At 39.6% G+C, this 23122-nt stretch overlaps 2 protein-coding genes and 1 non-coding gene across 3 annotated transcripts in view; 1 reads left to right on the top strand and 2 right to left on the bottom strand.

Moving 5' to 3' along the window:
• Positions 1-58: 58 nt before the first annotated feature.
• Positions 59-22667, bottom strand: SERINC1 (serine incorporator 1). Its single transcript, XM_075554609.1, has 10 exons — positions 22522-22667; positions 15146-15307; positions 8633-8802; positions 7598-7677; positions 7295-7432; positions 5225-5394; positions 5023-5113; positions 2688-2832; positions 2344-2574; positions 59-1969 (listed from the first exon to the last, which is right to left on the bottom strand). Exons 1-10 carry the CDS (start codon positions 22558-22560, stop codon positions 1834-1836), a joined length of 1362 nt encoding a protein of 453 aa, XP_075410724.1. The 5' UTR covers positions 22561-22667; the 3' UTR covers positions 59-1833.
• Positions 17030-17193, bottom strand: LOC142453845 (U1 spliceosomal RNA). Its single transcript, XR_012785429.1, has one exon. It is a non-coding gene; the product is annotated as a U1 spliceosomal RNA (small nuclear RNA).
• The window catches only part of LOC142452363 (uncharacterized), an 83830-nt gene continuing 83285 nt past the window's right edge, over positions 22578-23122 (top strand). The window contains exons 1-2 of the mRNA XM_075553736.1: positions 22578-22611; positions 22661-22953. Of these exons, the coding sequence (XP_075409851.1) occupies positions 22578-22611; positions 22661-22953 (327 nt within the window). The remainder of the gene's footprint in view (positions 22612-22660; positions 22954-23122) is intronic.

The following is a 23122-nucleotide window of genomic DNA, read 5'->3' as shown; positions in this document are numbered from 1 at the left end:
AGAGTAATAAAAAAAACCCATTTCATGAGTCATTGAATAAAAGATACTAAAACTTAAATTCTTTTATAGTGTTTTTATTAGGATTACATTATAAATTAAGCAACGTGATTTTTTTCCCCCTATATTAGGTGTTAGGATGGGGCGGTGGGCGAAACAGCAGGGAAGCCTGGAGAGCATGGCAGGTGTGCAATAGCTTATTAACTGAATGAAAACTCTTCTCCAAATGGAACTGGTCAACATCATGAAGGCTTGGGGGAAACGCCTTAACGATCTTTAGAATATAACCTTAGGGCTTACTTACAGTCAAAAGGTTAAGATTACTTTCAAAACAATTCTATTTTCAGGATAGAAAATAGGCCTAGTTAATCCTATTAATGCGAGATTCTTTTTTCACAGAGGAGGAATATTGGTTTCAGTATTACTGCCATCAGTTGCTGAAAAATTACCACACAGTATACTTTGAATTCATTTATTTCTAGATAGACCAGTCATTCAAAATCATGGAACACAATATTAACGTACAGAACAAGGTTGGGGAATTAGGTTGAATTGTATTCCACTTATATTAATAAATATTTTGAAAGAGGCAAATGTAGATTTTCAGTGTTTCATTAAGACTAATGACATGTACACGTAATTAAGCATTTCTAAGTTAATCATACTGCTTGATTTTCAGGCTTAAAGATTATAATCTATACATTTCACTTACATTGCAGCAAATACAAAAGCATTTTAAACAATTCATGAAAGATGCGCACTGTATAAGCAGCAGTTGATTCTATAGCATTCCCTTATTCGGTTGGCCTGCCTTTGGGCAGACTACTTGCTGACTACCAGCAACCCCCCACTTATGAGAATTACTCACCATTGATTAAATAAGGAAACTAATATGCATGTGTGATTAATTGAAATGATTACTGAAAGCCCAAATGAACGCTAGCCATTTTGGGAAAACTCAAAATTTCCCAGCTTAGTCACCAATTAGTTGTGTGAGCTATTTAAACCCATGTTTCAGGGGGTTTTTTCTTTATATTTCCCATGTTGAAAATGAGAATTGGACTCAATTTTACTAAGGACCTTCTGAATCCCAGTATTTGTTTCTTCTTGCCCTGTGAAGTTCATCACATCTTTTTCAATACTAATTTCATCTTTTTAATTAACTTCTTTCCTAGCTTATAATTGTCCATTTCAAAACCTCAAATTCTTCAGCAAACCCACTCTTTCGCATGTGTTTATAGTGCCTATGACAAAGCTGTGTAGGCATGAAGGCCAACTCTACTCAAGGAAGATTACACTCTAACCGATTGTTCAATTTAATACCAACTATTGTCAGTCTTTCTTCGAAGCGTGTACTTCAACCCCCATATATAATCTCCGTTGCTCTTCATCAAACATTCCGGACTTGTGTAAATTCCTAAATTCCTTAACTTCTACCATGGGTGGAAAACATGACAAAATTCTTGACACAGTTGGTCTTGATGTGATTTGGTTATACCTTTTTATAATAGCCAAGTTATTTACTGTCTCTAATAAGGCATCAAAATTTGAAAAGGCAGTCATATTTCCTGATATTGTCCTGACTCCCTACCACATTCATAATACACTTCCCTGCAATCACTAAAGCAGATATATCAAAGGCCTTGGCAAGAAAACAATAAAATGGCAAGTTGTACAACCTAGTTCATGCTAGACCAACAATGAAGTTAATGGGAAAGTGGATGAGGCACACTTACAAATACACACGCACACACACAAACTTTACAAAATTGGGGAATACTGTCAATTTCAAATAAGCAATGATACAAGTAGGACTTTCATGCCAGAAGCCCCAGTTCAGTCAAAATCGCGATTTGTCAGAACCAGCGGTGCCACAAGTGTCCAGACATAGAGCACAAGGCCAATCCAACTGGAAGAGATTTTCACCCAGACAGCTGTCCACTGACTTTTCATCTCACGAGAAGGCTCATACCTATATTTATGGAAAGTGAAAAAGGGAGGGGAAGTGGTAGATTATTAGTCTTCAAGCTATTAAGTAAATGTCATTACTTAAGGAATCTTCACATATAATTTGTGATAACAGATAAATCATTTCTCCAACACTGCGGCCTTGCTTTCCACACTATCTTAATAGCAGGCGTACAGGGGAGAAAAAAAATTAACTAAAGTACAGTGGCTTTGAGACAGTTTACACAATAATCAGAAGACTATTTCTGGATTAACAGTTAAACTTTTATCACCCCACCTCATCACCACTCTGCTTATTAGATTTTTCCCGTCACCTCAGATTTTGTGATACAAAGTCCTAAATATTCCCTCATCCAAAATGTCATGAAGTCTAAGTACCTGTACCAGTTGGTCAGGGTCATCATGATATAGAGCGAGGCCAGGAAAAGCATGAAGTGGAAGAAGGAGTAGCTATAAGTGACACCGTCCCTTTCATTATCTACAGCTCGGTGAAGGTCATCTCCCTCCTCCAGTGAGCCATCACTTCTGGCTCCACCATCTTCTATTAATGCTGATTCATCACTTGTTAGAGTCAGTTTATTCACCTGACTATTGTTTGAAGTGCGGATGCTGTATTAAAAAAGGGATTTAGGCAGAGAAGAAAAAAGGGCAGTACTTTACGAAATGATCCATATAACTGGATTTCTCTTTAAAAACAAAAGGAGAGTCATAGTTTTCCTTACCTTGAGTAAAACACACACAATAAAAAGAGGATTAACCCTATAATTCCATGAGCATGCCACCACTGGACAGATTGGCCATCCTTTGGAGCGGTGCTTGTTGTGTTGTACCCAATGATGCTCAGTAGACTTGGATTACAGTTTGTTTCTATGAAATAAATTAAGATGAAATTAAAATGTTAGAGTAATATGCAAAATACTTTTCTTTTCATGGCACAGAGTTCTTTTTAACTCTTTATCAACAGTACCCTGAGAAAGTCAAAGAGATTTGCTGGAAAGGGTCATAAGTCTGTCAACAAAAAGTACTTGAAAAAGTTAAACTGTTTAATTTTCAACTTTGTAAGGTAGATAAGAGGCTTCATACGCTCTTTATAGTTAGGTCCAGTGAGATGTACACAATGGAAGGACACAGCTGCTGCAGCAGTGAACTCTATGGGCTAGTTTGGGATTATGTCTGTCTGGACGTAGGTAATGCTAACAGATAAAGAGCGGGCCCTGGTGCCAGTAATTAAGCACTTAGATGTTACTGAAAGGTTGACAGAAATAGGTAAAATTTGGATGAAATTGGTAAAATTCAATTACCCTCAAGAATAATATGCAGTTATCCTGAATCACAATACACTGCTTTTCTACCATGTATTCTGAGAATATAACTTTGTGAAGTTTATCAATTTGCCAAAATATATTGTTTTAAGCAGCATGATAGTTTCAGAAAACAAAATTCCCATACTTTACCTCACGGAACCCTACGAGACAGACTAGCACTGCCTGTGCCTTCTGGCCTCCAGGGCTGTAAATCGTTACAGATACCGAAAGCCTCATCTGTCTCCCGAGGAGCGGCCAAATGTGTATGTAACCCACGACACTACCGAGGCTTACATACACTAACAAACCACAATCGTTGGAATGCTAACAAATGGTTTGGGAAATGACCCAGTAAGACATTATGACCAGGGCTTATTCAAGTTTTTGTTACATATTTGTCGGTAAAAATTAAAATGGGGTTAGTAAAGTATCTGCTCGGGTGTGCAAGAATTAGTTTCCTCTAACAAATAATCAATATGGTCTCGGGAAAATGATGTCTTTAACACCAATCAGATAACGGTAATCTTCAAAGCAAACACAATTTTAAGCACTTAGCTAGGAAAAAAAATACTAAAGCATTCTCTAATAAAACAAATGTTTATACACTTTTGAAGTTTCTTCACAGGTTACAATTGGAATTAAAAACTAAGTGAAAAAAAGCAATGTTAAAAAATAAAGATTTAAGAGATTTGTCCACCTAGTTAAAAAGCACTTACTCTTGCAGAGTTTATAAACTCGGGTAAAATTCCGATAAATTTCATGAATTTTTCTTTTTTAAGAGAAGCTATCACCGATTACAATGATAGACACGCAACCACATAGACCCTTACAGAGAAAGAACAGCGGGCACCATGGGGGAAGGGAGACAGTGGTCGGTGTGAGACATGGAAATAATGCTAATTTATCTTCTATCAAGGCTCACCAGGGTGGGGGGTGGGGTGGGAGGGAGGAAAAAGAGGAGCTGATACCAAGGGCTCAATAGAAAGTAACTGTTTAGAAAAGGATGGCAACATACGTACAAGTGTGCCCGATACCATTGATGGATAGACTGTAGTAAGCATTGTAAGAGCGCTAATAAAATGATTTTTAAAATAGAGGCTATCTTTCTTTTCTAAAAGCAGGAATTCATTTTTCTTCCCCCCCCCATAATTTGTCTTTGCCCTCAAATGATGTATCTGGTTTCTCTTCCCACATAACAGGCCTATAATAAAACAAATTACTGTATTTAATTATGAGTGTCACAGACAAAAAGAGTAACAATCATACAACTGGATCAACAAGCATTTGAACAGCTTCTTTCTATATATATAAACCTACACTATGCAAAATAGATTTCTCTCTTGTAATTTTCAAATTAACTCCTTAGAGCCTTAAGATTGTTACTTAGAAAAAGAGAGCACTTGGTAAGAAAATATAACAATACTTCAAAGATTAACATAGCATTTATTTCCACCTTTATTCCTCAAAGACAGTGTTTCTCAACCTGGGTTGCAACACTTTGGGTGTCAAATGACCCTTTCATAGGGGTTGCCGGATTCATAGCAGTAGCAAAATTACAGTTATGAAGTAACAACGAAAATATTTTTATGATTGTGGGGTACACACCACATGAATTGTATTAAAGGGTCACAGCATTAGGCAGGTTGAGAACCACTGCTCTAAGACATTAATTTTAAAATAGCCTCCTCTTAGAAAACAATCATCTTTGGAGTCAAAGCAAACTATGAACATGTTGAAAGAAAGGAAACCATACCTGTTTCATTGGTCATGGCAGACCATGTCAGATACATTGTGTACACTGTAATGACCGAAGACTGCAACAAACCAGATCTTGGTTGTGATTCCTACAGGAAAATAGTAAACAGCATATAAATCCTCTGACATCTTCAAAATTTATGACAATTTGTACCAGAGGCAAAAACCAAAACAACACACTAGTTAGATAACGAGCATACTTGGATTTTGGGCAGTATAGACATCACAGAAGCACCAATGCAGAGGAGCATGTTCACACTGATGAACGCCTTATTCTCTGAACAACTGTCTGGATGCGTGTAGTAGACAAAGAACAGGACGATCGCAACTAAAGACAGCAGGTAGTTCAGAGCGGTGGCTGATAACAAAGCTGTGGAAAAATAGATGTTCGGACAATTAGATTGGTCGCAGAACTTAGGGAATTGGGCATACAGTTTGTTTTAAAAGCAAGCTGTCATTTTATTTAAAGACACGTTTCTGGCCATTATGCAGTATAAAAGCAGGGAACAAAACTAATTCTAAATGTTATCACTAAAGAATCTCATAGCCTTTCTATGGGGCTCACTTTAAAATTGTCAAGGATAGTATTATTAGTTAAGTTTATAGAACAGTTTCTTTCACATACAGTAGGCATTTTTGAAAAAGAAAATAAAATAGCTAAGAGTTAAGGTTTTTTCAATTCAAAAACAACAAAACAATCATTTTATTAAACAAGGATATTAACCATAAAATCTTGGTTTTTTTCCTCATCAACTAAAATCTTTCAGAAAAACTAAGCAAGGCTAAGTCATCATTATTTAGTAAGAAAATTTTCTACATTGAAATGTCTACATTTTAACGAGGTATAAATTACCAAGGGCATATGAGGGAGGGGGGAATGGGGAGGGAGGGGGGGGGGAAAGAGGACCTGATGCAAGGGGCTTAAGTGGAGAGCAAATGCCTTGAGAATGATTGGGGCAGGGAATGTATGGATGTGCTTTATACAATTGATGTATGTATATGTATGGATTGTGGTAAGAGTTGTTTGAGTCCCTAATAAAATGTAAAAGAGAAAAAAATGATTAGGGCAAAGACTGTACAGATGTGCTTTATACAACTGATGTATGTATATGTATGAACTGTGAAAAGAATTGTATCAGCCCCAATAAATTGTTAAAATAAAAAAAATAAATTAAAAAAAAAGAAAGAAATGTCTACATTTTCAAAATTTCAACACTGAAAAAGGTTGTAGTCTATACTAACGTACGTCCAAAACACACATTTTCTCACCCAAGTGAGAAATCTGTCTTTATTTCATGTCTAGAAAATTCTAAACTGGTGCCACCACTCCCACACCAAACTCCCTGCATGCATGCATATTGATGCTGACCAAGAGCAATCCCATAGGATGCTAGAGCTACCCCTGTGGGCTTCCACGATTCTAAGTGTTACTTAAAAGTGTGTATTCTTAGAGCTGGTAGTGACATAACGTCATTCAAAATTCCAGATTCTTAGCTCCTGGAGAAATAAGAAAAATGGAAGACATTTGCATACAGCAACTAAGAAGTGGGGAAGCGCAGCAGCTACGCAACTTATGATGTCTCTACTATTTGCACAAGGACACACTTCATCTTGGCTCTCTTGCCCTCGTTTTCTTTGTTTACTTCCTAAAAGGATCATTCTACATAGGGGTTTCTAAAAGCAGACTTGCTGGAACTGCAAAAGCAGATGCCAACAATTTTTTCCTAGATGATGGGCTATAATAGAAAGTTTTTCAATGGCCAAGGGTGCTGAATATTTTGTTCCCATAAAATGAGGGGAAGTAGTTGAACCTCTGATACTAACGAATAAACATTTACGATACCACTGTAGGAATTCCGTTAGATATAAAAGCATCCTTCGTACTTCCATAAATGGCTCACTCTATGAACTATATCAATACATGCAGTGTGCTTTAATATTTTGCTTTTATCATGCTATAGGTTAGGTAATGACACTAAGAAATTGATTTTAAAATTTTTTAAATGGGCAATATTATAAAATGCTATTTCAACAATAAGTTCTTTAGCTACTCAGGCTCTTCTGGGATGTTCTGGTTTTTGACTATGTTTTTAATAAGTCTGCCCAGTGATCTCTCAATACGGAAAGCTGTTGATAAAATGCACTAAGATGTCATTCAAAACATTTATACTAAAAACTCACTCAAAATAAGTCAAAACGATACTATCTACATATTTGTTCTCACCTTCTAAGTCTAACTCCATTGAAGATGTTCTGAGATAAACACTTACCTGCATACCAGCACCTGGAGTTCCCTTCTTCCATTTTTTCAACCCAGGATTCATTCCAGGAATGAGCAAAGTCAATGAGTAAGACCAGCTGTATGAGGATGAAGCAAAAGGCCCCAGCCATGCCCACATAGAACCACACTGAAAGAAAGAATACATCAATACACAGGAGTGCCTGGCTCTGTCTTTCATGTCTTTTCACAAACACTGTACACAAAAGGGGGTTGGGGAATATAGTAATTCCAGGAAGCCATTATTTCAGTCTTTTAATAATCACCATAACACACACACATGCACACAACTTACCCGTTGTGAAAGTTCCTTCTGGAATAAAGAATGCCCCAATAATAATTGCTACTGCTGCAGCAAACTTAAAGAACCAAAATCTAAAACAAAAAGAAATACCATTTTTAGTTAATAAATATTACTCAAAATTTTCATAAATGAATTCTTTCAGGATCTGAGATAGCTGTACTTTATGTACTTATTCTTTTTGAAGCTATCTATTGTGATGCTGGAAAGACCAGATTTAAGTAAACTGCCCTTGAGACACTTTTGAAAACTTAGACCTGTCACTGATTCATCATGTAAAAAGAAAACTGTGTTCCAAAATAAAAACAGGCTCACTTTACTTACTAAAAGGAATGATACGTTAAAATGTAAGGTGCATTACCAAAGGCTGAAAGACTATTTAAAGAATGCACAATAAATGTCAAAGAAAAAGAGCCAATGCCTAAAGACAAAATTAAGCCAAATCTACCTATTTCAATGATATTTTAAATTAATATTTATATCCCATTTGCTCATTTTTCCCATTTTGAGTAGCATATGCATAGATATTTAAGAATATTTTCTCCCTACTTGTGTGGCAAAAAATAAAATTAGGTAACATTCAAATCCCCAGAACCACATAAAGTACTTTTATTAAAGAAGGCGGATAGTGACCCTAATTTTTTTCCCTAAGTTGTCCTGACAACCAATGACTTAGAAAATCAGTCTCCCAGGTTGGGAATAAAATTTCCTTTTGCCTGTATTAAAGGCCTAGGGCACTATAAACACGGGTCCTATGAAAAGTTGAGAGGAGGGGGAAAAAATAGTAGGTGAAAATGTGAAAGGACTTCTTTTTAGGATGAAAATATAAAGCATTATACCAATAAATGACTGAAAGCTACCAATTCAATTTATATTTCTAAAGCCTGACATTTTCTACTAGAAATAAAGGATTTTCTTACCTTGTTATTCATTAATGGACTAAACAATTCTGTCTATTATCTAAGTTTTACATTGCGATAGGTAGACTCAGAATTACTGTGAAGATGCTCTGCAAACTACAAAACGTACCCATTATGCACTGCAGCTCTAGGATCACTGCTGCTCTTCACTTTGATCATCAGTAAGGAGAGGAGAAGGTGGAACATAGCCAAGCCAAAGCATAAACGGTACACAGCTTTATAGCCAACCAGAATATTACAAGGGACGATCCCTTTCTCGTTCTCACAAAATCCAGGAATCTGGAAATACAAGAGTGTGTGAGCCATCCTCTTTTCTCAGCAAGTAAAAATACACATTCTTTGCAATCAAATCTCTGTAGTCAAGGTCTCAAAAAATGATGTTTGCTTTACAGCCAATAAGCAATCAAGATAATTCATTAAAGGGAAAGAGAGTTAAACCTGAGCTGTTCACTCTTCTAGAGAGCTATCGTCTCAGAAGCTTTACTCTGCCCTATTCCTCAATTCACACCAGTGGTAGGGCAGTGGGTGTTTCTGGTTTGTTTGTTTTAGGTATTAAAACGAGTAATAATAGCTTTTCAGCAAACTAGTGCAACCTCAACCCATTGTTTTAGTTTCACTACCTTATTATAAAAGTTCCATTTGTAATAATGAATAAGCTCCGTTTAACAAACTGGCAGTGAGATTTTGCGTTTGTATTTCAATGTTCAAAAATCTTAAGTCTCATGACCATTTTTACAGAATGGTCACAGGAGAAGCAGGGAAATCTTATTTTTAATTGAAATAAAAGCTCCCCTCCCCCCCCCAAAGAATTCACTTCAGGGAGAGGGACACATCTAATCAGACCACACAAGAGCAAACAAAGGAGAGAGAGTGGAACATATCCTGGCCCACCAAGCCCTGAAGATGCTATTCCTGCTCAGAGCAGCCAATGCAGAGAGGACCATAGGGCAGGCCCTACCACAAGACACGATGTCCCTCACTGACCCATAGTGCTTCAGGGAACAACACAGGAGGCACAGTGCGAGTACAGAGCTGTACTTGATCTAACTTCACCACTCCTGGGAGAAATGCTAAGGGTGTGGAACAGAGCAGCAAGGGGAGCCAAGTACTGAAGTTCCCAGGGAATACTAAAAATAAGACTTTGGGGCCAGAGCATGGCAACCCATCCGACTCAACTGGAAAACACTCCTAAAGGTCAACAAACAGACCTTGAGCTATTTATAGGCTTTTTTTTGTCTTCGGGTTTTTTTGTTGTTGTTTTGTCTTGTTTTTGTTATTATTGTCTCTGCATGTCTATCTAGATAATATAGGCGGGATAAACAATCCAGAGGAGAAAACAAAGGGACCTAGGATTTGGGGATGAGGTGTGTGTGGTGTGTGTGTGTGTGTGTGTGTGTGTGTCAGTCACAGGAGAGGGGGAGGCAGGGGAAAGGAAGTGGGTGTTAACAAACCCAGGGACAGGGAGCCAGTGATCTAAAATTGATGGTGAGGAAGGCATAGGATGTCTGGTAGGGCTTGATCAAGGGCAATGTAACCAAGGGGAATTACTGAAATCCAAAGGAAGACTAAACATGACAGTGAGACGAAATAAGAGGAAAGAACTAGGAGGCAAAGGACATTTACAGAGGTCCCTATACAACCATGGACATATGTAAAAATATTTATTTATAACGATAAGGAAATAGATCTATGTACATATATTTATAGGTTTAGTATTAAGGTAGCAGACGAAATTGGTTCTCTATTCAAATACTTCTTCAATGCAAGAACACTTTGTTCTAACAACTTGGCATTCCATGATGCTCACCTTCCCGATATGATCACAGAAGACAAAATAGGTAAGCAAATGTGGTGAAAAAAGCTGAAGGTGCCCGGCTATCAAAAGATACAGCATCTGGGGTCTTAAAGGCTTGAAGATAAACAAGCGGTCATCTAGGTGAGAAGTAAAGTCTACATGGATGAAGCACACCAACTTGTGTGATTATGAAGTGTAGATGGGATTCGGTGTCAGGTATCAAAGACCCAGAACAAAAGATCATATCACTGTGAATGAGGAGGAGTGTGGAGTGGAGACCCCAAGTCCATCTGTGGACAACTGGATGTCCCCTTACAGAAGGGTCACAAGGAAGAGATGGGCCAGTCAGGATGCAGTGCAGCACTGTTAAAACATACAACTTTCTTTCCTCTAGTTCTTTAATGTTTCCCCATATCCCCATTACCATGGTCTCAGTTCTACCTTACAAATCCAGCTGGACCAGAGCATGCACACGGATACAGATAACAGCTGGAAACTCAGAGAAGCCAAGACAGATAAACCCCTCATGACAAATATTCAGAGTAGCGATAGCAGGAGGTGGGGAAGAGGGAATCGATCACAATGATCTACATATAACCCCCTCAGGGAGATGAACAAGAGAAAAGTGGGTGAAGGGAGACATCAGGCAATGTAAGGCATGAAAAAAATAAGAATTTATAAATTATCAAGGGCTCATGAAGGAGGCAGGGGAAAGAAAAAATGAGGAGCTGGTACTAAGGGCTCAAGTAGAAAGAAAATGTTTTGAAAATGATGGCAGCAAATGTACAAATGTGCTTGACACATAGATGGATGTATGGATTGTGATAAGCGTTGTACGAGCCCCCAATATAACGATTTAAAACAATGGATTGACAGTGGCTGCAATGAGGAAAAAAAAGTGAAATATGTGGGAGTATTTGTCAGAACAACACACATTACTCTTATGTGTATTAAAATGGATTTCTTCTAGGTCATGTTAAAAAACATAATATACTACAAATTATTTTTAAAAATCAAGAATTTCTGGGAGAGTGGAGGGTGAGTGGGTTGGAAAGGGGGAACTGATTACAAGGATCCACATGTGACCTCCTCCCTGGGAGATGGACGGCAGAGAAGGGGGGAAGGGAGACTCCGGATAGGGCAAGATATGACAAAATAACAATGTATAAATTACCAAGGTCACATGAGGGAGGGGAGAACGGGGAGGGAGGGGGGAAAAAAAGAGGACCTGATGCAAAGGGCTTAAATGGAGAGCAAATGCTTTGAAAATGATTAGGGCAAAGAATGTACAGATGTGCTTTGTACAACTGATGTATGTATACGTATGGATTGTGATAAGTTATAAGAGCCCCTAATAAAATGTAAAAAAAAAGTCAAGAATTTAAGTTATATTCCGGTTAATGTGTTACTTCTTTATACTACTTCCTAATAAAGTCTGCAGTCTCTTGATCTCACACCTTACCATCTTCACTCAGTCTGAAGCTCATGGCAATACATACCTCACCCACACTATCACCATGCAGTCACTTGCATGCTTAATTATCCTATAAACTTAGACATGGCAGCACACCAACTCCCACATTCCAAATACTAAATTAGTAAACTATATACTTAAGTTGGGTTAAGCTGGTATGGTAATAAACAACCCTCAAATTTCAGTAGTTTAAATTAGCAAAGATATATTTTTCTGCTGATGTTAGATTTCCTTCATTGTTCCCGAGCAGACACTAAGGGAATCCAGGCTGATAGATAAGTCACTCTATCTCAGAGGATGTCTAGGTATTGAAAGAAAGAAAAGGAGAAGCTGATGGGTGTCACTTCCCCTCACAACTCACTGACTAGAATTAATGCCCTGGCCCTACACTGCTATTATCTCAAGACCTCAGAATGCAGAGAAATAGAAATACTCGGTGATAAGAACCAACATTTACTAACCACATCCTTCATTCATATGGCCCAAATGGATTAATAACAAAACCATGTTGACAAATCTTGGCTTAGCTTTTGCTTAAACCTACACATCCCAGTTACTATGTGAAATACAGGTCTACCTTATTTTATCGTTTTGTTTTATTGTGCTTTCCAGAAATTGCTTTAAGAAAAAAAATAAATGGAAGGTTGGTAGCAACTCTGCGTCACATATGCCTGCGGACTCCAGTTTTCAACAGCATGTGTTTACTTTGTGTCTATCTCTGCAAAATATGTTTCTTGGCACATTTTGGTAATTTTCACAATATTTCACACTTTTTCATTAGCTATTGGACCTTCAATAGACTATAGAATGGCACAAACATAACTTTCATATGCATTGGGCAGCCAAAAACAGACACATGACCTGCTTTATTTTGTTATTTGCTTCATTACAGTGGTTGAGAACTGAACTTGCAAATATCTCTAAGGTATGCCTGTTACCTTCAAATTCACAATCATCTTTATCCAAACTTTATCAATGATGTCAAAACTGTGCTTTCTATGAAGATTGAAGTCATCTGACATAAACACACTCAACCTCAAATATTCCTATAAGAAATATGAATGGTAAAGAGACCAAGAGTACTGTGTGTCGGGTGTTGCGCAGCTAATGGGAAGGTTGGAGGAAGGTTCAAACCCGCCAGCTAATCCGAGAGAGAAAGCTGTCCTTGTAGAGACTCCGTCTCAGAACCCTCGACCGGGTCTCAGATGTAGGAACTGACAATGGTAGCAGGCATGCCCCTTTAGCTCACAGTACCTTCTATCACAGATCTCTCATCCCAAAATAAAGACTGAAAAAAATTATTCTTCCATATCCTACGGTTCTTAATTCAGCTTCTTTCTAATGCTGCCATTTTCACTACAAAATTCCTCAAATGTACCATTCATAGCCATTGGATGTATTTCTTCATGGTTGTCTTTCCCTCCCTGACCCCACCCCAACTCCTTCTAGCCCCAGTCCAATTACTCTAAATATCCTTTTCCAGCACAGTACATTTGGGAGCCCTGGTGGCACAGTGGTTAAAGCCTTCACCCGACAATTAAAAAGCCAGCAGCAGTTCAAACCCACAGCAGTTCAAACCCACTGGCAATCTGCGTCCAAAAGACTCACTGTCTCAGAACCCCTATGCTTGTCCCCCAGGGTCACTACGGGTGGGAATCGGTGCAACAGCAGCGGGTTGGGTTTGGATTCAGTCATGTACTAAGTAGCCCTGGTGCCATAACAATTAACCTCTCAGCTGCTAAAGGAAAGGCTGGCAGTTCTAACCCCCAGCAGCTGCACGGTAGAAAGATCAGAACGGACTCCACTGCAGTGGGCGCAGCCCTCTTGATCACAATACTTTCTGCTCCCCTAAGGACTGCGGCCTAGAAAACCCAATGGGGCAACCATTTGTCATGTGCGATCACATGAGACAAAAACTGTTTGACGGACCCTACCAACAATAATCACGTAATAATTGCCATAGTCAAAGACTACTTCTTAATCCTCACGATCACTGATCTAATCTCTTTACACACATTCTCTTAAAACCTACACAACAGAATCCTCATTGTCGTTTTTACTGCGCCTTCAGTGAGACTTGTCAAAGTTTTAGCTCTGCTCACTCTAATTGCTGCCAGGGCCTTAATGTTCATCTTCATGCGCATAACCCTCTACACACAAAGGGACTCCAAGACGTTCATAGAAAAATAGAATGGAAATATAACAATTTTTCCATGACTGTTTTTGAGGTCCCACTGTAGTCTCAAGCTATGATTTTTCTTTTGAGTTACACTATAATACAGTACACTCCCCACTTTCACCATCTCCGTTCCCGCCCAGAAAAAAAACAAAACAAAATAAAACAAAAAACACAATAAAGCCAACCAAACAAAATAATTCTTATTCTTGTTTTTGGGTTCACAGCAACAATTTCTATCTAGTTGCCTAAGTCCTCTCTGGTGGCTCTGTCAAGTAAACACTGGACTTCTAGCTACACAGTGGAAAGTTCAAACCAACCAGCTGCTCAGCAAGACAGAGCTGAGGCTTTCTGCTCCTACAAAGATGTACAGCCTCAGAAGTCCTATGTAGGATCACTGTGAGCTGGAGTAAATTGGAGGACAGTGAGTTATACCTTTTGGCAAAGAATCCTGATGGCATTGTCAGGTAACCACTGAGCTACTACTCCAAGGTCAGAGGTTCAAACCCATCACTTTCTAATATACTACTTTAACAGCCTCTCTCTATATTTAGCTATGACTTTTAATCTTCATTAATTATGAAGCTCATCTTTCTCAAGCACAGACACTGCTCAAAAAGCTGAGTTCCCTGTGATTTAAAGGAGAAATCACATGGCAAAACATTTAATACCATTTACAATTTGATCTTGGCTTACATTCTAATTTTTATCTCGTCTCGCACTAAACCCACTGCCATCAAGTTGCTTCTAACTCATAGTGACCCCGTAGAGTTTGAAAGACTGCAAATTTTAAAAGGAGCAGCCCGCCTGCTTCATCTTTCCTTCCACAGTGCCACCAGGGCGCCTTTAAGGCTCGTTATTAAAAAACCTCTACATAGGAATATTTTAGTTATTCTAGTATGTCCCTTTCTCATGTGCCCACCGAGATTCTGATATTTACTTGGTCAGAATGATTTATTTTCTTGTATAGTATGACAATACATTTTCTGAACAACCACATGAATTAACAGGCAGCTTTACACGGCTCTTACCATTTTTAAGACTGAGCTACTAAGATTGATATTACATATGCTCTTACTTTTATACATTATTCTATTTCCAAAACTCAAAATTAAATTTAATATATACATATATATACTAAAGCGTCAATTAATCATTAAGTAAGAAAAAGACTAACCTTATTCAATTGTTCTTCCATTCCTGGTATCAGCATTATACAAGCTACTCCTACTCCAACAAGCAAGAAAAGTGCATAGATCAATCTAGTTACTGTGGAGTTGTTTCCACTGGGACAGCATCGGCACAGCAAACACGGGGCACTGCCACACAGACATGGTATCTGGGAAAAACAGCATTATTAAAAATAAGTATCGTCTAAAGTGAAATAATGCAAATGAAATTCTACCTATGCAAAAATGAAAGTGACTAACGTGAAATATCAAGAAGCCCTTGCTTAGAAATACACCCAAATGAATGAAAGTGTGCAAGCAGAAGGGGAAAAGATATCACTAGCAGCAACCAAAGTTAAACTGAGAAAACCCATTTACGATGGCAAGCTGCTAGACCAACCTTTCGCGACCACCGTGTCTTTCCTTGAAATCATATTGGTGAGTCCACAAATGCTCAAAATTCTCAAATACTGCCCTCTAACCTTAAGGAGAGAAAGATGTGTCCTGTTCTTTATATTTTCTCTTCCGAGTTTGGGGAGTAAGGAAAATAGTAAAAACCACGAGTGCCGCTGCTGTTAGTTGCCAAGGAATCCATTTCAACTCATAGCAACAGGGAGATAGCGCAGGACTGCCCCATAGCACGACAGCTCTCAGCTGTCTCTTACAGGAGCACAATGTCAGGTCTTTCACCCACAGAGTGACTGGGTTAGATTGTAGGAAATAGCTCTTTTAAGGTTAGACCAATCACCAGATGCATCTAAACTTACTGAGAGAGGGATGCATTCGATTGGAGATATAGCTTTCAGTAAAATTAGTTAAATACATAAAAAAACAAAGCAAATAAATACTTCAATAAGCACAAAAAATGTGCTTGAAAACAATCACTGTATGTTTATGACTTGGCTGAACCATGAGTAACATTACACCATAATAAAAATAGCTAACCCACATAACTGCTTATTGTGGCTTCACATATAGTAATACAAATAGCCACAACATTGTTAATTCCACCAAAACTAAATATTATGGAAAGAGGAGGGGATACCACAGCTGTGTGATTGGGATGGGATGGAGTTACAAATTAAAGGTTCACCTTTCATACCAAGAAGGTAATAGCCAAAAAAAGCCAAAAATAATAAAGAATACAGTAACAAATACCTCCCTGCCACTGAGTCAGTTCCAACTCTTAATGTCCCTGTCAGTATATTATTCAGAAATATAAACACGGACTAAAGAAATATTTAGAAGCCATGGTGGCGTTCATTGTCAGGCGAGCTCAACCTCCACCAGCCGCTCTGTGGGAGAAAAATGAGCATATCAACTCTTACATGAATTTAGTCTCCGAAATCCTAAGTAGAGTGCTTCCGACTCCAAAGAGTGAAAATGGAGCAGTTTATTTTCTATGATAAACCACATGATTATGTGTATGCATGACTGGTGATTTTAAAAATGTAAAAATTTTACAATTCACATGAACTGGGATGGATGAATGCCAATTTTAATCTTTCATAGTAGTAAATGTAAATTTAAATGTCTTTTAAAAGAACATTTTCAATTTCAATACAGCCTTTGTCTTAAACATAGAGCATTCTAGTTATTTTAAGTGAAATAATTTTTTTTTTTAATTGGGGGCTGCCCAGGGCATTGTAGGATGTTCAGCTGCATTCCTGGCATCTAGTCTACCCATTAAATATCAGAAACACTTTCCACCTGGTGCTGAGAACCAAAAAGGCTTTTTGCAGCTCTTTCCCAGTGTGTCCTGGGGCAGCAAACCACGGCTGGTGGAGAGTCAACCATTAGAGAGCTCTTCTTAGGCAGCTCCTCTGATAAAGTGCATTTATTTAACTTTCAGCAATTCTTTTAGTCTTCTTACCTTATTTTCTTTTTTGGCAGGGGAGAGAGCGCCAATGCAGTCCCCCACGACCATAAGTGATGCAGTCGAGTTTCCCACATTTGGGGAAATTGCAGGCGTCAGCTCATCCGGAGTGCAATGGATAAGCCTCGCCCTGGGAAAACCACCTTCGAGATCATGGTATCTCCCCTGCCAGGTACGTATATTCATCTACCCTTTTGTCTACATCCACTATGAAAAAAGAATGTTACTGCTAGTGGAATTTTGTGAGACATTTTTCTTTCTCAGCTGTGGGAAACAGATTTCTCCCAAGTAGTCTCCCCCAAATATAAACCAAACCCAGGAGGCTGCTTGCTACATATGGTAAATGACTGTACATTAGGAGGTCTATGAAAGTAGGCCAGAGGCTATTCTCCTTAAGGGTATCTAGAGCAACCAGACTGTATAGACCAACTGACCCCAAGTCGGGCCCACTCCCTTCTGATATTGCTTCCTTGAAGGTGTGCCCAAAGGCAAGCCCAGACCACTCGAGGACTAAGGTTAGGCTACTAATATTGAGTCTAGGATCTACTCATCTTACCACATATGCCACCCTGTTCCTCCCCTTTACTACTGCATGTACACCCCAATTGCATGTACGCCCCCTCCTATTGCTTGTATTACTCATGTTATAACCGCTTCCTATGACATAGATTGTTATCTGTAATCAGAGGGCTTGCATGCCCCCAAAATAGATACGCTTTGGTTAGAAAATAAAGCCTCACGAGAGCTCTCGCTCCTTCCCGCTCGTCCCCCACCTCCATGAGTACCACCAAGAGGAGCTGAAGTGAGCATGCTACCATGAAATGTGTTTGACTTTCTTATTTTACTCTCTCTCCCATTTCTCTCTGACTTTACAATAATCTTTATATATCTTAACCGTACAATTACGCCTACTGAACCCGTGATTACTTGTGGGGGCTAGCTACCCCCACACTCAGCAGTCTGCAATACATGGCTCTTCATAGCATCTATGAATCACTTTTTTAAAAAGAAAAGCAGTTGTCATACAGAAGAGTGGGTGAGAAGTCAGACAGGGCAAGATATGGCAAAATAATAATTTATAAATTATCATGGGTTCATGAGGTAGGGGAAAAATGAGAAGCTAATGCCAGGGGCTTGGGTGGAGAACAAATGTTTCGAGAATAAAGAGGGCAATGAATATACAAATGTGTTTTACACAATTGATGTATGGATGGATTGTGTTAAGAGTTCTATGATCCCCTAATAAAATGATTTTTAAAAAAGAAGAAAAACAGTTGTCATGTTTTTAATAACAGTACAGGCTAGCACAATATAGATACTAAGTAACCATTAGCTCTTTCTTCATAGCAACTGAACTACATTAAATCCGTTAGGAAAAGAAATGAGCAATTTAACATGACCTAAGAACAAAAGGCTGCCCTTCTCCGTGAAGGCTTAGCACAAGCTTTCCCCGCCACCATGATGCCAGGCTGTCAGCTCAACCTGCTCCAACAAGGTGGAAACAAAGCCAAAAGGCAGCTAGAAAGGAAAAGCCTTTAATCAAAGAGTGCAAAGAGCAAAGGTAAATAAGGGGGAAACAGGCTGAAGTGGCTACTCAAGAAACTAAAGATTTACATAAAACAGAGAAATTAAAAACAAGGAGAGCCCAGCCTTGAGCGAAGCAGGTGAGAAAGAAACCAGGTCTGGTAGTCTATCTACAAAGCCGCTTCACTGGTATCTCATTTCCTTTCTTGTACAATACAGAGGAATACTTTTGTCAACTATTTTGTAAATACAAGCTTTTCTAATACGTTTTTAAAAAGGACGAAATCTCACTTTATCAAATCAATTGTAAATGATTTTCTTCAAGAGGTAAAACTCATGTGCTGGTTATCTATCTTTTAGTACACCAGACAGCAATGGAATGTCAGACTGTGGGAAACTGACGGGTCGGGCAGCCATCCTGGCAATTATATAGTGAGGAGGATGGGGAGCTTTCATATTCTATTTTACAAAAAATATTCTTAATGAGAATTACTGTCATGGTCATACATTTAAATGTACTGAACATCTTAAATTAGGTCTACTACCATGTTTGTTTGTTGGATGAAGTTTCACTTCATCATGACTCTCCCTGTCACAACTGCGTGCACTCTGAACACCTTTCCTCATGGCTGTTCAGTTTTCCCAATAACTTTGTTATATGCTGGCAAAGGTTGAAATTTTGAGTATTTAGCATATGGGGTATAAAGCTTGGAGTTAATGAGACTTATGATATAATAGCTTTCAATAATAGAGGATACTGGTACTTGATATCCTCTTAGGGAAAAGTTGCTTCCAAATTTAAAACTAAAAAGCACTGGAATTTAGACAATTAAAACCCCATAGCTTTTAAGATTTTAGGTATATAATTAAGAATTGGCAATAAGGTGTTCAAAATGCTTCTCTACTGACTCCTAAAACATCTAGTAGGTTATCAATTATGGGAAAAATCCTACTCAGTGTGAATGTATCAATATCTATAGAATCATTTCAACCAAACAAATGTATCAAGTGTTATGACTGACCTGTGACTCTCAAAGGTGCCCTGGTAGCATATTGGTAGCTGCCACGGGCAGCAGTCCAGAATCATCACATGCTCATTGGGAGAAAGACGGGGCTTTCTGCTCCTGAGAGCATGACAATCTTAAAGACTCAGAGGTGGTCCTACCGTGTCACTACAAGTTGGGATCAACTCAATGTGAGTTATATTTGGCTTGGTTTTTGGAACAGCACACCGTATATACTCAAGTATAAGTCATCCTGAATAGCAGCTGAGGCACCTAATTTTACCACAAAAACTGCATAAAAATGTGCTGAAAAACTTTGCTTATACTCGAGTATATAGAGTAATACGTTTCTAAAATTCAATATAAATTGCTTTTATATTTTCTCAAACTTCAGAAGTAGATTTTATAAATTAGCACAAAAACTTTCAGCGAAGCAATAGACAGGACTATAAAATGTACAATAACCCCAAAGTGGTATGTCCTCATTAGAACAATCAACCAGAGTGGATCAAAAAGGCAGGAAGGGGTACAATAAAACGATGAGCAGAAACGTGCTAACACAGAGGCATGGAAACAGAGCTACTACGTTTTGCGGACTTCAATCATTGTAGGAAACACAATTTATTACTTGGAAAACCAGTTACGTTACTTTTACTCAAATCACAACAAAGTGTATGTATGTGTAAAACATGGCTTTTTACTGTTGCTTGTGTTTTGAATCCAAGTTAATGCACCCAACTCAATGATGTGAAAGCTACTTTTAAAAATGTGAATCTTAAATTGACCAAAACCTTTAAGTAAATATGGCTATCGATTAAGAACAAGGAAGGAAGACATTGACTTGTACTTATATATCCTAATGGTATATATACCATTAAGTTTAAAATGTCAGGAAAAAAGAGATCCAAGAAAGGAAAAAAACATTTCCAAATTGCACTACTTTATCAATTCGTAGACCAGCAAAGCTCAGGCCTCCCACCCTTTCTATCAACTGTCTCCTGGAAGCTAGACTAGTATCCTGTTACTAAGAGCCGGTCGTCGTTGACTCCTAATGACTACACGTGTCAGAAGAGAACTATGTTCCACAGGGTTTTTGAGAGTTTATCGTTCTCCCTTGATCATCAAGCCATTCTCCCAGGCACTCCTGGAACGACTCCAGCTGCCAGATTAATTGCTGAGCTTATTTACTGTTTGTACTACCCCCAAAATAGACAACTATTACAAAGAAATGACTGTCATTTTCTAATACCCCTTGATGCTAACAGCATGATTACAAGGCATTGACAGTTGCACCAATATTCCAGTTGATAAAGGTGGTGATCTAGGTTGTATAAATATTAGTAGGAACAAAATTTCTCCAGAGTTCATTAAAGCTATTTTCTTTCTGATTTTAAAAAGCAGATATATAAATAACTCCTTAACTACTTTACACATTTTACCATCAATTGTCCTGGAGTTAAAACTACATTCCTTCTCATAAATCTCCATCACATACAAAGAAAGGTAGCATATCTACTTGATAAGGGGATGAAAATCTTGACAATAATTAAATCCCACCTCTTTCAGAAACACCATTGAGAACAACCTTATGATAATCATTTATTAAAGTAATTTTTATTTCACTTGGGGCACCGCTTTTATAGTCATTTATTCAATGCACATACTTGTTCCACTACAGTAGATATGCAAATATTTCGTGGTAAAATATTTCTAGATTCCCTGGCCAGCTACGAAGAAAAAAATAAACATAAAGAAAATTATCTAGAGTCGCATTAAGAGCCTATATGTATTAAACTGAACACTTATAGATCCAGTCATATAAAAATGTTTTCTAATAGAGATGTATATAAAATAATTAAGGGGGGGGTGTTAAGATATATAATGGATTTGGAAAATCCAAAAATGCAACTGTTAGATGTGGTAGAAATCCTAAATTTAAAAATATGATTTGAATCCAAATAACTTGTCCCAAATTGCAAGTATCTAATTGATTCTAAAGAGCCCCACTGGCGTCGCTGTTGGGCTGAGCTGCTATACACAGGACCGGTGGTTCAAAGCCACTCGCCTGTTAATGAGAAGGAACTGTCAGTGAAGGTTTAGCTCCAAAACCCTAAGGAGCAGTTCTACTTTGCCCCATCGCATCGCTAGGAGTTGGAATTAACACGATGGCAGTGGATTTTTTGTTTGTTTCTAATGGAGGGCAGCGGGTAGCTGTCTTAAATAAGCCGATTTGTGCCACCAGAATAAAGAAATCTTGCCACTATAATGACAGACAGTTCCACTTCAACACCTCTATTTAATCAGGATGCCTGAAATTTGACATTACATAAGCATGTTTGGCCGAAACAGACAGCATATACACCACAGAATAGGCCCGCTTTTCCAGATCCAAAAACGATTACTAGAGAACATAAAGGGGTCCCCGCACGCCTTTAAAGACCCCCGAGTCTCAGCGCTAGGATCATGTGCTTCAATACGCCATCACTGCATCAATCGGCCTGCGAGCGGTCCAGCAGCCGCCGCAGCCACTTCCGTCGCCCTCCGCCCCACAGAACAAAGAGGCCGACAGGCCCCGGGCGCCCGGCGCCGCAGCCCGAGGTCGCTGAGGGGCGAGGAGGGGTTCGCCCCTCGGAAGAAAGGCGCAGACCTCTGTGGAGATGGCTTTGGACACAAGAAAACCCCGCAAACCGCGGCGGAAAGAAAGGGGAGCCGCCCTCCCGAAGGGGGTGGGGGCAGGGACAGCCGCTCTCTTCTTCCCCGTCTCCCATCGGGGCCGTCTTCCCGCCCCCCCAAACCTCACGACCACTGTGTGCACTAGTGCGGCGCCCCGAGTCCGGTGTACTGAACGGGACCGGGTGACACAAGGCCCCGCGGCGCAGAAAGCACTGCCCGCTGGGTGGGGTCCCCGCTGGGTATCGCCCAGTCCTCCGCGGGCCCCCCTCTCCCACTGCGTCCGCGGAGGCCGCGGACAGAGCCTTACCCAGCTCGCCACGGAGCACAGGCCCAGCACGGCCCCCATCTCCAAGCCGCCGTCCGATGGCCGGGCCCGACAAAATGGAGACAACTCCGGGCTTGCCTTTTGCGGCTTATTTACTATCCGCGAGCTACTTCCGGCGCAGGCTTGGCCCCGCCCTTTTCTTTACGTCACTTCCGCCCTGCCGAGCCGGGTGCGGCTGGCCCTTTGGCGGGGCGTGCTCTGGCGCAGTTGGTCCGGCTCGCATTCTGGCGTGTCCGGCTGATCCCCGTCGGAGCGTCTGGCCGCCCCGGGCTAGGTGCAGTTTGCACGGTACCGACACGACGGCAGTCACCCTCCCTGACCGTTTGCCTCCACCGGGGCATCACCCGGACAGTGAGGTGGCCTTGCTGCGGGGTTGGCCCTCACCAGAGCAGCGTCTCCATCTGCGTGGAAGCGGTGACTTTCTCTTCTCCGTGTGCATCTGCCCCACCTATTCCCCATTCCCCACCCCTCCGCTCACAGCCCACTTTCCAGTTTTGCATCTATTCCCCACTTAGCCTCCGTTTATTCTTGTATCTCACTGCCCAGGACACGTTTTATTGGCATAATCTCTTCATGTGGATGC

This window comes from Tenrec ecaudatus, chromosome 7 (assembly GCF_050624435.1).
Source record: "Tenrec ecaudatus isolate mTenEca1 chromosome 7, mTenEca1.hap1, whole genome shotgun sequence".
Classification (NCBI taxonomy): domain Eukaryota; kingdom Metazoa; phylum Chordata; class Mammalia; order Afrosoricida; family Tenrecidae; genus Tenrec; species Tenrec ecaudatus.
This window is presented reverse-complemented; position numbering and strand designations above follow the sequence as displayed.